The sequence below is a fragment of the Micropterus salmoides genome, unplaced genomic scaffold (assembly GCF_014851395.1).
Source record: "Micropterus salmoides isolate LMB-PRFRI ecotype aquatic unplaced genomic scaffold, ASM1485139v1 Ms_hic_scaffold_9, whole genome shotgun sequence".
Classification (NCBI taxonomy): Eukaryota; Metazoa; Chordata; class Actinopteri; order Centrarchiformes; family Centrarchidae; genus Micropterus; species Micropterus salmoides.
In genome coordinates this window covers 30,462,121-30,475,793 of record NW_024044681.1, presented here as the reverse complement: position 1 = coordinate 30,475,793, position 13,673 = coordinate 30,462,121, and the positions used below count along the sequence as shown (strand labels likewise).

General features: G+C 40.5%; 1 protein-coding gene across 1 annotated transcript in view; it reads left to right on the top strand.

The window, feature by feature from the left end:
- Positions 1 to 13,673, top strand: part of ncor1 (nuclear receptor corepressor 1) — a 50,225-nt gene that overhangs the window by 14,844 nt on the left and 21,708 nt on the right. Inside the window, 6 exon segments of the mRNA XM_038708308.1 lie at positions 146 to 247; positions 6,912 to 7,042; positions 7,857 to 8,152; positions 10,372 to 10,437; positions 13,012 to 13,148; positions 13,258 to 13,354. Of these exon segments, the coding sequence (XP_038564236.1) occupies positions 146 to 247; positions 6,912 to 7,042; positions 7,857 to 8,152; positions 10,372 to 10,437; positions 13,012 to 13,148; positions 13,258 to 13,354 (829 nt within the window).

The window sequence follows — 13,673 nt, the reverse complement described above, 5'->3', positions numbered from 1 at the left end:
CACTTAATACCATAATCCTTCATCCATTGGCTGAATATAAATCCACTTAATAAATTTTCCATCTTGATGGTAAATGCTTGAATATGTTGTCTCCGATTTCAGTGTCATATGTTATGTTATAATAGCATGCCATTTCTTGTTTCAGTGTGTTGCTGACTGTGTTCTTTACTACTACTTGACCAAGAAGAACCACAACTACAAGACGCTGGTGAGGCGAAACTATGGAAGACGGAGAGGAAGGAACCAGGTAAACCTGAGATTTTATTAAATATGTGTTTAGTTTGTCCTGCTCATTTCTTCTTTGTCTAACATCTTAGATCTGACCAAACTTTTTACAAAAACATAAGTATTTACATGGGGTTAAACATCTCTTCCAGGTGGTATACCTGCTGAGTTTGCAGTATTAGTTTTGTCTGACTCTTTTGCCACATCTGTTTCATGTCTTGTCAGACTGGCAGCACATTTTGTGTGTGACAGATTTACAGTATGTCTACCACATACAGTATATCACACATGAGCCACACCTTTCTGTAGTATTGCTGGCACTATTCATGAGTCAGGGTGAGCGAAACTGAAAGCAGAGGGGGGAACCCTTTTTCTTGAGTTGCATGCAAGCAACTATTGGATTATTAAAAAATGGCTACAGTTTGACTGGCTTGTTTTCCAAAGATGCATTACCATTAAGCATGTAAAAGATACAATATATGTATACGTCTCTAAATACAGTCAAATATAGATTACATAGATCGTTTAATTATACAAATGGGAGTTTGCATACAAGAAGACATGTCCAGGATTACAAAAACTGATGTTGTTGCTCCCAGTAAATTATCATTTGTTTCTGGCCTAAACCATTTAGAGGATAACCTATTAGCAAGGTGTCTTTCTTTAAGCTATCTGACAATTTAGTTTTCTGGTTTGTAATGGCCTCCATTGTGACCATAAACCATCAGTCTTGTTTGATTTGGATTATTGAGTAATGGTTTTCAAATTAGAGTGGAAACAATTAATTTAGTAATTATTCTTTAAGTATTCATTGGTGTCAACTTCTTAATTGTGGGGATTTGCTGCTTTACTTTGGGCTTTAGGAATTTTTTTTATTTTTTTACACTAAATAGACACAAAGAAGTACTCGATTAATCAAGAAAATAATCAGCTGATTAATCGATAGTGAAAATAATTGTTAGTTGCAGCCCTGTTTCAAATCCATTAAAAACTACACACACATAATTGTGATTTGCCGTGTTCTGCTCGTATAGACACAGTGAAACAAAAGGTCAGGCCAGGACATTCAGTCACCTTCCTTTAAAGCCTCAGTGTGCAATCACTGTCAAACCTGGAATGTGAACTTTCTAGATGCCAAAGTGATAGCTTTGTGTTGGTGTTCAGGGCTTTATATAATTGTTGTCTTGCACTAAAATCCAGTACAAAAAGATTCTCCCAAGAACTCCCAACCCTGCGCTGGCTGACATTAAATATTGATTTCACTTATTCTAGTGGATGTTGTCTCTTTGCTGGGCTTTTCACTACTTCATTGATGCCGCAGTCCTTGTACAGGACATTCTGTGTCGAGTATATCTACTGTGTAACACAGTGGGTTGATTGTTGACTGTTGCTTTACATGGGAGGTTTACATCTTGAACACAAAGACAGTTCTTCTCACTTTACTAAGTGACTGGTACAATTTCTTCATGGGTGATTCACCTCTAGTTTGCCTTTACATTTTTGGTTCATAGTATGGACCCACCAGCAGTTGAGAGGATTTTTCCATTTCTGTTCTGAGTGCCAAGTAAGTGTGGAAAAATGTCTTTCTGTATTGGCAGCTTGTGAGTTAATGATAGTTGATTGGGGAGAACGCTATCTGTGTTCATGCAATATTGTTTTTACCCCTGCAAAAATTACATAAAAAACATAGGTTTTCCAAAGATTGCCACATGAAGTTGATGTAAGAACCATCTTGTGGTTGATGAGAACATAGTGAGTACTGTTTTATGTTTGTTTTTTTTGGTGTTTGGAGTAATGCATATCAGGATGTAGTGGATTTTCCAAGCTACTGGTGTGACTTAACTACTGCAGTTCGAGTGAGTCATTAGAGAAGGAAGGAAGAGGACAGAGTGAGCAAAAGCAAGAGCAGTGGAATGTAGGGCGAGTGAGTGAAACAACCCTCAGCGAGACAGAGTCAGCGCTGGCAGCTTATCCGCTGAGTGTGTGCTGTTGGTGTTTTTTTTTTTTCATTTTCCATTTCCTCTTTCTTCTGTTCCTCTGAGAGAGCGAGAGAGAGAGAGAGAGAGAGAGAAAAAGTCACCCCTCTCTAAAGTAGCTGATTTGGTACAGCCCAGCCATCTGACAGGCCCAAAGAACTCACTGTGCTGCTGTGAGTGCCAATCAAAGAGGAGTGCTCGGCAGGGATTACCTTGAGTGACCCTGCATAGATTAGTGCGTGCATGTGAGATGGACAATTCTTTGGGCGGCTTAAGCGGCCTGATGACACGCTTTCCCGGAATATGTGCGGCCGAGCCGTGGCCCGGCAGCCCTTCTAAGGAGCTCTGCTATGGTGCTGTCCTGCCCCTCTACTGCTACCGTTACCACCGCTATGGAAGTACTGGAGGGTAAACTCACATTTGCAACACCAGTAAGCTGTGGCTTATAGCAGAGAAAAGGGGTTTTATGACCAGCAAATGAGCTTGCAGGTATGTCACCAGCTTTGAAAGCACAGTTTCTGCTTTTTAGTTGATACCACACTCCCGATTTTATTTCGCTTGTCCTGTAGCTTCTCCTTTTTCTATGTCGTATTTTTTTATTGCTCTGTTGCTTGGACAGTTCGCTTCTTAGCCTACATATTTACTTGAGGCTTGTAGGCAGTCAAACTCAGCTATTTTAGGGTAGTTTTTCTAGGACATGTGCAGACATGGTTTTAATCTAACTGTCAAGCCAGGCTGTGTGGAATGCATGTACATATGTATTTATGCTATGGGGTAGTGATTTTTTTTGTGAAGATAAAAATGTTGAAATTAGTTTTAAATGTCAAATTTTATAGTGCAGTGTTTGACACACTGACAGCTGTATTAACATTTCTTGAGTAAATGTGCTTCATACAATTAAGTGTCCGACATGTCAGCTGAATCTTAACAACTCTTTAGTACCTCTAAACTAATATTATGACTCAACATGTGAACACACAGAAAAATACAGCAATCAGTTTGCTGCTCACAGTACACAAAGGCTACACCCCCACTGTGTCTGCAACAACTTCATTGGTTATTTTCATAAGTAGAACTTGCGCCTTGAATACCTGGTCGTGTATGAGTGTCTTCATGCTCATGTTGCTCTGACAAAAACACAGCATCTGTATATCTCTGCCAGAGAATAGCTCCACCCATAAAACAACAAAAGTATCAACTTTACAATCTTTTTTCCACAGTAAAGTAAATTTCCAACATTTGCATTTAGTGTTTTTGCAAATATTTTATCTATAGTTGAACTGAAGGAGGGGTAGTCGCTCAGTAATTATGTGATGTTGTAACTTGATGCTGTAACTTTCACATTTATTTCAGTGGAAAAAAAACATTTTTTTAATTCCAGTCTGTTGGCCAGTCACCACAGCATAAATTTGCAGTTATGTGAGAGGGGCCTAGTTCTCTTGCAGCACTAGTTCACCAGGATGCTATTTAATCATATTTTAAGAGATGTGGCTGTTAGCCAATAAGCAATAATAGGGCAAAAAAGAAATCTTCTTGTCTATTAGCTATGTTAGGAGAACCGAAGATAAATGTAAAGAGTTTGCACTGTGAGTGGAGGCCAGGGCAGGAATTATAGTCACACTGACAAAAGTCTAGAGCACGTGTTTGCGGTAGAAGCTCAATTTTGTGGTAGTGTTTTGCAAATTTAAACTTACAAAATATTATGAAATGAATACTGAGTTAATATTCTGATAGACAAAATATAACTTGTAGAGTAGACATATTTTCTTGGAAACATAATGTAGCCATCTCCTGGCTACACATCACAAAGAAGGTGAGCAAATATGGATTAGTCTTTGCACATTTGTTCTTTGCTATGGGGGTCCATAACAGCAATATGTTCCTTAAGAGCCTCTTTCTGAATTGTTTGGCAGTAACGTTTATCAAGCAGTTATGAAGATGTCATTGGTTTGTAGCACCAATGAGGAGCAGTCTTTCCCCTTCAGAGCTCCCAGTAACCAGGGTAACCGTGGCTAATGCTTTATTTTACCTTTCTTGTCTTTTTTAGTTTTATTTTTGACAGTAAATGGTTTCGCAATGATTGCACAGAGATTCATGTTACCATCAGCTAGATTTATTCAAAATGAGTGTGAGCTGTATATCATGTCATAAAAATGCTGCTGTTGTATTTGTTTACTTTTAGTTCCTGTTCATCTGTGATTAAAATGTTTCAAGAGACACAATTATTTTTGAGTAATTGTGTCACTGGATGATGGCAAAAACTGTGATGAATTGCAATAGAGGTTATGCATAGCAACAATTTAGTAGATTTTTAATTTCCTATTCCTGCAATGAAACTGCTTGAAGCGAGAGTGAGATTCCTCTGGTGGCCTAAGTTCTGTGGTAGGAAGGGGAAAATTGACTTGTGGCTCTGTCATTTCCTAAATCAAACAGCTCTTGTGAATCAGCAAAAGAGGGGAGAAATTAAAACTCTCAAAATATTCAAGCCAGGTCAGGAAAGAGCTTCATTTAAAAACACTGAAGAACCACAGAACCACAGGGCCTCATTGACTTTAGGAGAACATCTGTGTAGAGGCTCTTTACGCAGTTTGGGAGAAGAGGCAGGAATGCCACGGTTCTCCGACCACCTCCAAAGCAAACACAAGCGCTCCCTGACCCAACCAGAACAGCATCCCACTGAAGGACATGTATGGGGAGAATAACTCTGGCCTAAAACAGACTGGTCTCCTCTGCAAGAAAAGGTCTCTGAATTGTCAAGTGCCAAAACATGCTTCTCAGACTACTGCAGGCAGGAAATGAGTCAAGAGTTTTAAGTCCCAATCCAAGTTTGACGTGTTCCACTCTGCATACATCAACCTGCAATCTGAGCTCTGAATCTGCAGGGCTTTTGAACAGTACAGCTGCATCATCACGCTGTACTGTAGAACCATCAAAACACAATAATAAATATAATATGCTTACCATGAAAATGCCAATCCTTTTAGTATGCAGTATTCTAAAAATGGGTTAACACTCATCATTGGCGACGCCACTGTCACCATCACATGTAGAAATAAGACACCTGTTCTGCATCAAATGCAATGTTTTGACAAATAAGCAGCTAACAACCACAAATCACATGTTTTTAAGTTTTGTCTTCTTTGATTTAAGGCACATCAAGGGGAGGCTGTAAACTGAATAGTGTATGGGGTAAACACAGCGTCACATGCAGTTTTCTTTCAAATACTGTAGATTTGAGTTTCCTAGTCACGTAGTTCCACTACTAGAAGGCAATCTCCCTCTAATTATTGGCTAGAGCAGCCACTAATGCAAACTGTTGTGACGGTCGCTTTCTGCCTCTTTTTGTGGAGTTGTCAAGCACTTGTGTATCAGACTTTACTGTATGATATGGCAGCCAGACTCCTCGTGTGCAGAACCACGTTGTTGTAAAATAGACAGATGGCCACAACCCTGTGTTATATTTTGTCTTTTCTTTTTTTTTTTTTTTTGTACCCCTGTCTTCCCTCTCTTTACCATTGAGTGAAGCACATTCCTTGGCCCCATCTGGTACCAGCATGGGATGTTTGGCTTGGCATAGCCCGACTTGTTCCAGCACAGCGCTTTCATGGAACAGGCAGGAGGAAGCTTTTTGTGGTTACCGCGCCAGCAGTGATGATAAAGAATGTTGCTCTGTCCTCAATCACTATGTCGGACCTTTTTAAAAATGCACTTTTGAATTATGTTTTCACTCTACTCATGTAGGCAATATGTATCTGAACTCAACATCTCTCCCCTTCTTATCATCTTTTCTACATTCAACTTCATTTTTATTTGTTGCAGTGTGATGTACAGTTCATAATAAGTCTCATGGTAAAATCTTTTTCTCTTTTGAGGGGTTAACTGAGAAAAATGAGGCACGAGAACTGGCCACACTCCAGATTACTTCATTTTGTAATTAAGGCAGACCGATCAGTGAACAGTATCTGCAATATGGTTTGTTTGGGTCTCTTATGTTTCTGTAGATGCTGGGCAATATAAAGATCATCAAATTATGGCATAGCCTTAAACCTATCTGCACAGGGTGTACGACTAGACTTTTCCTCCTCTAACTAGTCTTTAGTTTTATTTTCTTTATATTTGTTGTATTGTTAGTTTTGAGAAAATCGTGCAGTTTTAAAGCAGTAAGTCTAATAACCAGTTGGCAGCATGCATGTCCGCCATTGACCTGCCTTGGTCTGTCTATCAAACTGAATATTTAAGCAGACTATTTAGGCCCATCTTCTGGTGTACACTTTTAGATGGTCCTCTGGGCTCACAGGGCTAGGCAGGCAGGCAGAGACAAGTCTATTGCTGGATGCTATCAAGCAATAGACACGACAATAGGCATTAAAGTGTATAAATCTCGGTGTAGTTAAGAGTAAGGGTATGAGGCAGGTATAAAGATTAAGTATTTGGTTGTTTTTTTTTTTTCTCCCATAGTAAAGTAGCATCAGGCTGGTGAAAGATACAGTGGATAGGGTCTTTTGTAGAAAAACACATGTTTTAAAATGTATAACATCTGAATTAAAGCATCGACATTACTAAGGACTGAAAAGTATTCTCTGCTTTGTATTTTTGATTTGCACTTACTTCTAGCAACCTAAGTCACTTTTACTATTCTACACATTGAAAGTTTTGTTAATGTTTCAATGAGAAACGACTAAATATTTTTCCCTTGTGTTTTGTCTTCAGCAAATAACACGTCCCTCACAAGAAGACAAATCAGACGACAAAAACGAAGAGGACAAATCTGAGAAGTCCGAGAAAAAAGAGGACGAGGAAAAGAAGGACGAGGAAGAGAAAGATGAAAAGGAGGATACTAGGTGAGTTGTGAATAGTTGTTTGTCCTCGTGTCACTCTAGTCCATTAGGCCCTGTTGAAACTCCCCTCAACTTGGATCTTGGATCCACACACTGTAATAATTCTGAAAAAGGTTTGTTTGTTAAATGTCTTACATAATGCTTCAGTGCTTTCAGTTTATTATTTACATCATTGTATAAGTCTTGATTTATTTTAATGCTCTTATTCAAAAGACACATTGGTATTTGAAAGCCAAGTAGTATTATCGTGTATTATACCCTTGATACGTCAATGACCCTGTACAGTTACTTGTGTGTGTGTGTGTGTGTGTGTATATATACAACAGTATTCTTCCAACCTATAAACAGGAGACATGCTTGTAGATTGGGCTGTTAATGAAGCAATCATTCGTGGACACAACCTATTGACATTGAAGAGGAATTTACATTGTAGTGAAGAATTCACAAAGCTGGCCTTTTGTCTTTGAGTTGCCTGTTGTAATTATGTGAAACACATTTTTTTTATTTTTGTTTTTTTGGATTGTGTTGTCTTACATTGTCTCATCAAATTATTGATGAACATCAGAAATACTATAATGGTGGGAAGATTTCATATCCCCAGACCTTTTGATGAAGTAATGTTCAAGCTACCTTCTAATTTCTTAACAAGTCTGTCCAGCTTGAGTGTAGACACGTTTTAATATTCTTTTCTTGTGTGTTCAGTTGTGGAGGAAAAGAACAGATTAAAAAAGGCCATGTTATTGCTGAGTCAAAAGGGAATAGATATTTGCTGTACCAACAGTCTCTAAAGCTGTGTTTTCCCTCTCCAAAACCACAGGGACATTGGCAAGGACAAAGACAAGTGTGACGGTGGGGAGGACGAGGACGGAAAGGAGCAAAACACGCCGCGTGGCAGGAAGACTGCCAACAGCCAGGGCCGCCGTAAGGGAAGGATCACCACACGTTCCATGGCCAATGAGGCTGCGTCTGTGGCGGCTGAGGAAGCACCTCCCTCTGCCCCTGAGCCTGCCCTGCCAGATCCTCCGCAGCTCCCAAAATCTGATCCAGCGCAGAAGGCCATGAAGGAGCCTGCAAAACCCCAGACTCCAATAGCTTCCATGGATGCTAATAAAGGTGAATCCTCTTGGAGATGCTCTCTGAAGGTTGTTGACAATATAACTTTTACAACTCAGGAACACACATACTAACATAGAAACAGGGGAAAGGTAGTTCACAAAAATGAAACCATACAATAGTCCATCACAAAATATGTGAAGAAAAGAATGTGAGAGCCTCAGATTAGGGATTCAACAGCGCGAGTGTAACCAGAGCTCTTTCAAGTTGTATTATATGTTGTGTGTTAAGTTCTTTGACTAGGCACTGAACATTATACATTTTCTACATCTAATGTCACTTGTTGAATTTAATTTTTGGTCTTAACTTTGACCATTTATTACTGAAGTTAAATAAAACGTAACAAAAAGCATGCAGCAATTTATGCAATCAACATTAACAATTACTGTCAGGTGACCACAGTATCCATCTGACATCCAAATTAGCCTCTTAAATGTCACAGTAGGCTAAAAGGTATTTTTCTCTCATGAATAATCAGGTGTTGGCACCGACCAGTCTGGCATACTGTTAAGATTTTGTTTTATGAGCTGGGAGAATTGAATAGACATGCCAATAGACCTTCAACAAGAGACATTTCACCATATAGCTCTGCTGGTTTCCTCCCTTCTAAAATATGTAGATTCAGAAGCTGTTTATAGCATGAAAATGGACGGTTGGTTCAGTAGTCAGTCAGGTCAGACAGACTCTGTCCTCCTGCATTACATTTTACTCGGGAAGCTGCATGAAGTCCGTCCATCACCATGGCAATGTGCTGCTCTGGTAGAGCTGTTGTCATGGTACTCAGTCACACACTTACTTACGTACTCTTCCACCCTCCGAAGTCTGTCACTCCTACAGTGGTAGCTCAGAATTTCAGGTATCCCTGAGTGTTGATCTGTATCATTAATTCACTGTTTTGTAAGTGTGCCGTGCTTCTCCGCTCTGTTGAACTCCACCTCTCTCAACAGTCTGGGTTATATAAGGTCTGCCATATAATGTAATTAACTAACAGTCTGCAGTGTGTCCTTTGATCCTCTCAACTCTCTGACCTTTCCTTGCCCTGTTCTGGGCGTATTATGGTTTACGTAGGACTGTGTCAACTGTAATCTCCCTTGGTGACTACATCTACTAGACTACATCTGTTTGCTTGCTCTGTTGTAACCCCTGCAGGTATGGTGTTTCTAGGTAAGTGTGCTGGGTGCTCAGGGGTAACTATCTGTCAGTCTTGCCCAGCTGAAATGGTGCCAGTCAAGTTGAGGAAGTTGCTGATTCAGTGGGAGGGCCAACGGTGGGGGTTTGACCTTGTTTGAAGCCGTGAGGCAAAGTGTATGTGTGTGTGTCATTAGGTGAGATGCTGCACTGTAGGCAGGCGCCCGTCTGTTTTCATAGGCCCGAGATTAATGACCACAGGGGCATGAAGTGTCACGCGGGAAACATGTGAGTTTTACCATGGGAAAGGGAAGCCTAGTCCAGTAGACATTTGTTTAACTAAGCGTAACAGACTGTGTGGCCGGGGGACCTTTGGTAGGAGCCGTCTAAACAGGGAGAATTGATCTCCTCATCTTCGTGGTGGGTGGGGGGCAAGCCTCCTGTTAATGTCAAGGGTACATCTGCTGCTATATTAGTCCAAATGTTTACACAGTCTCAGTTGGTACCATGGAAGAGAGTGGGCTAGAGTTCACTCGGCCCCCTCCACAGTAACCATGCACTTCTGTGAATTTTAGGGGGGGGGTGGAACTGCGTAGCCAAGCCGAGGAGGGGGGGGGGTGTGTGTGTGTGAGAGATTCGCAGTGTCACAGTAGAAGGGGTGGCAGAGTGCTGGCTGTTCTATCTGTCTATTTGTCTCCATCCAAGGCCATTTCCCAAAGAAGGAGGCAGGGCTCTCCACTCCTCCACTGTCTGGAGCTACATCAGCTGACCAAGGCCCTCCCCTTGTGGATTAGAGAGGAGGAGGGCTTGTTCTGGGCTGTGTGGAAGGGGGAGAGAGAGGGAGATAGGGAGCAGGAGAGTGAGCTAGAGCAAGAGTAAGTGAGGGAGTGGGTCTCAGCAGCCCTAGAATGTAAACAGATTATTAGATTAGTGGCCATGAGAAGGAGACAGCTGAAGGGAGGACTGTCACTCTCTCTCTGTCTGTCTCCTTCCCTCTGTCTCTCTCTCGCTCAGTCTCTCTCTCTCCCTCTTTCTTTCTGTCAGTGCTGATGGGGCTGTGTTTTATTTATTTTTTTTGATTTGTGATTTAGCTGCTGCTGGTGAAACCGGAGAAACTTCTCGCTGGACCGAGGAGGAGATGGAGGTCGCCAAAAAAGGTAGTGTTTCAATTAATTTCTCATGCTTCATCTCTGTCCTTCTCTTTTTCTGTGTTGCTGTGGCTGCTCTGCTTTTATGACCCCCCCCCCCCCCCCCGTCTCTGATTATCTGATGTTGCCTCGCCCTGCTCGATTCTTATGTGCACATGCTTTCACACAAATAGAAACTTGTGCTGGTGCTTTACTGGAAGCTGTCAGAGACCCATGAAGGTTTTCAGGGATTTTTTTCTCTTTTAGCTGCACTGCTCTGCTAGCTTCTCAGAAGTAATCTTTTAAGGCCACCCGTGAAGCAACAGAGCATGACAACTGCAGCTTCCTCTAAAGATCACTATCTATTATTCACGTTCAAAAACTTGTCAGATACTCAGATAAAATATATTTTTTTTTAACTGTGATTTTGTAAGTTCTTCAAAATGTTTTTTGCATACTGTGCCTGGTCTCAGACTGTACCGTTGCCCCTTTTGCTCAGCTTTATTAGTATAGACTCTTACATAGGGCTAGACTCTGAGGAGAAAATACCCAATGTCTTGGGTGGGTATTTTCTCTCCCCTCTTAACAACAATCCATTTCTGCTATGATCTCCTCAGACATTCAGACCTGTATGCTACATATGTCGGTGGATTAGTGTAACTAAAAGAGGCCTGCACCACCTCTTGTAGTCATATGACTAAGCAGCTCCAGAAAACACTTTTATTCTATGCCGGCAAACATGGCTGGTCATGCGAACACATTGATCTGCATAAGCCGCGGTGTTAATACTAGGCTGACACATCGCAGACCTGGTAGTCAGATCAGAAGTTTTTACTAAGTGAAAAGGAACTTGCCTCAATGAAGGGAAACGGAAAAGAACAGTCAATTGTTGTAGTCAGTATAATTTCATAGCGGCAATCTAATGGAACTGTAATGAGCCAGCAGTTTTTACTTGATTTGGTCATTAAAAGAATGTACTTGAAGCATGTCAGAAGAATAATGGATCAATATACATCTTCTCTTGCAAGCAGATGTGTGATCAAACAGGATCTTGTCATATCAAGCTCGGATATTACGTTCTAGTATTGGTATTTCAAGGTTGCTAGTCCTGATTTGCCTGCATGCAGTCAGTGAAGTTGCAATTAAGATTCAGACAAACGACTCTTGCTGCAAGTACATTATTTTGACAAAATAACTGTAATGTAACTGTAAACTTACAATAAAATACAACAGCACCACAAACAATGTATACTCACAAATTACTATAGAATGATTTAATAGAATTAAATAAAAAAATGACCATAGAATTAACGAATACTTCTCTTCAACAAAAACTGAACATTATAAGCTTCACAAAGGTGCCAGTTTTTATTTTAGGGCTGTTATTTTGATTATTATTGTTGGTATTTATAAAAATGATATTTGTCATGCCAAGTATTTATCAAACTAAGAATTTTAAATTAAGTGATCTTGGCTCTGTCAAGGACTTTCGTCAAGGATATTTGCACAATATGAATGGGTAGATTGTTGCCATGGTTATACTGGGGAAACTGATTTTATTTTTTATGTTAAGATTTATGCTGATCCAGGAATGGATAAACAGCAATCTTGTTAGAGTTGGCAGCATTGAATGAATATATATATATATATAAAATATGAGATTATTTCTCTGTCAATCTATTTACTCACATTTGTCGCGTTTGTCAAGACAGTTGAGCAAACCTGTGAAAAATATATCTCCTGTTGAATGTGTTGTGTGCAGAGCTCAGCTATGCTATGCTAAATAAAGTTGTATATTTTGTGACATACAGTAGACACCTAAAGACGGCACAAGACGTTCCTGCCTTACATTTAGTGATTGTCTTCAGAGTGACAATTATCTTATTTAGAGTTACTTAAACTTGCAGAGTCCCAATGCCCTCATTCCCTCACCTAACTTGAGCAGTAATGGGGCTTTGTGTTTAGCTCTGTGGTGATTTGTCAAGCTGCCGGTATCCCTCATCTCAGTAGGGCTGGGAGGGAGGGGAAGTCACAGGTGTTACAGGATTTAGACAAGAGACACCCTGATGTCAAAGGTAAAAGGCAGTCTTCCGGTTCACTGCAGTTTGTTCAACGCTGATTGTGTGCTCAGGTCAGTGTTAATCAAGACGGAGAAGACCAACAGCAAACCATAGCAACAGGAGGACCCCATGAGTATACTGTAATTTTGCAGTAATACCTCACACTCAATAACAACTGCAGTAGCTTTTCATTCTAAGGAAAAACTATAAATAATTAATTTAGATCATCTTCTTGAATCATAGTTATGGCACTGATACAGCATGAAGCAATAATTGGAAATATGAGAAGTATAAGATGTCAAAGTAGGTCCATGTCAAATCAGGCTTTGATGGCTTGGCTATTACCACTCTGCTGTTTCTTTTTAGATACCTGCAGTTGATACACTGCATACAGTTGTAAGGCTAATTGTAATTAGCCTAATAAAGCATTAGCTTATATTATCATACATGACAAGTGATTTCATCTTAATTAATTTTTATTCTATCAAGTGTTTAAAAGCTGCAAACCTTTCATGCTTAATTGTCCCTCTTTGTCCTGTGCTAGGGCTAGTTGAGCACGGGCGGAACTGGACAGCCATTGCCAAAATGGTGGGCACCAAAAGCGAGGCACAGTGCAAGAACTTCTATTTCAACTACAAGAGACGTCACAATCTGGACAACCTGCTCCAGCAGCATAAGCAGGTAAGCTATTACTTTCATTTCAGTTATGGGGCGTTATGGTTTGTCATTGAACTACTCGAACTGTAATGTAGGAACGCTAAATGCTAATTTGTTTCTTTCTGTTTCCCAGGATACAAGGCGGGCACGTGCTGATAGGTCTCAAGGTGAAGGTCTAGCCACAGCATCACCCGACGATGATGATGAGGACAACGCTGATGACAGTGAAGGTCAGACAGAAGGGTGATAGGAAGCATGTGCTCAATGTTATAGAAACGGACACACACACATGCCCAAACATATTTGTTTTGGACTTTTCTTCCTGTTTATCCGAGTTCAGGGCAAGTCCTAGGACAACCTGGGCGAAGGATGCACAGAAGGCTGATAGGTTTTTGTATCCAGTTTTTGTCTTTGCCTTTGAGTTGTGGAGCTTCATGCCTGATAATACCAAGTGTTAAGTAAAGAGGCTATGGAGAGAAAGAACGCAGTGAACTCTGAACTGTCATGTAAGGATTTCTTTTGAGGTGATGGCAATGTTCTTGCCCTCTG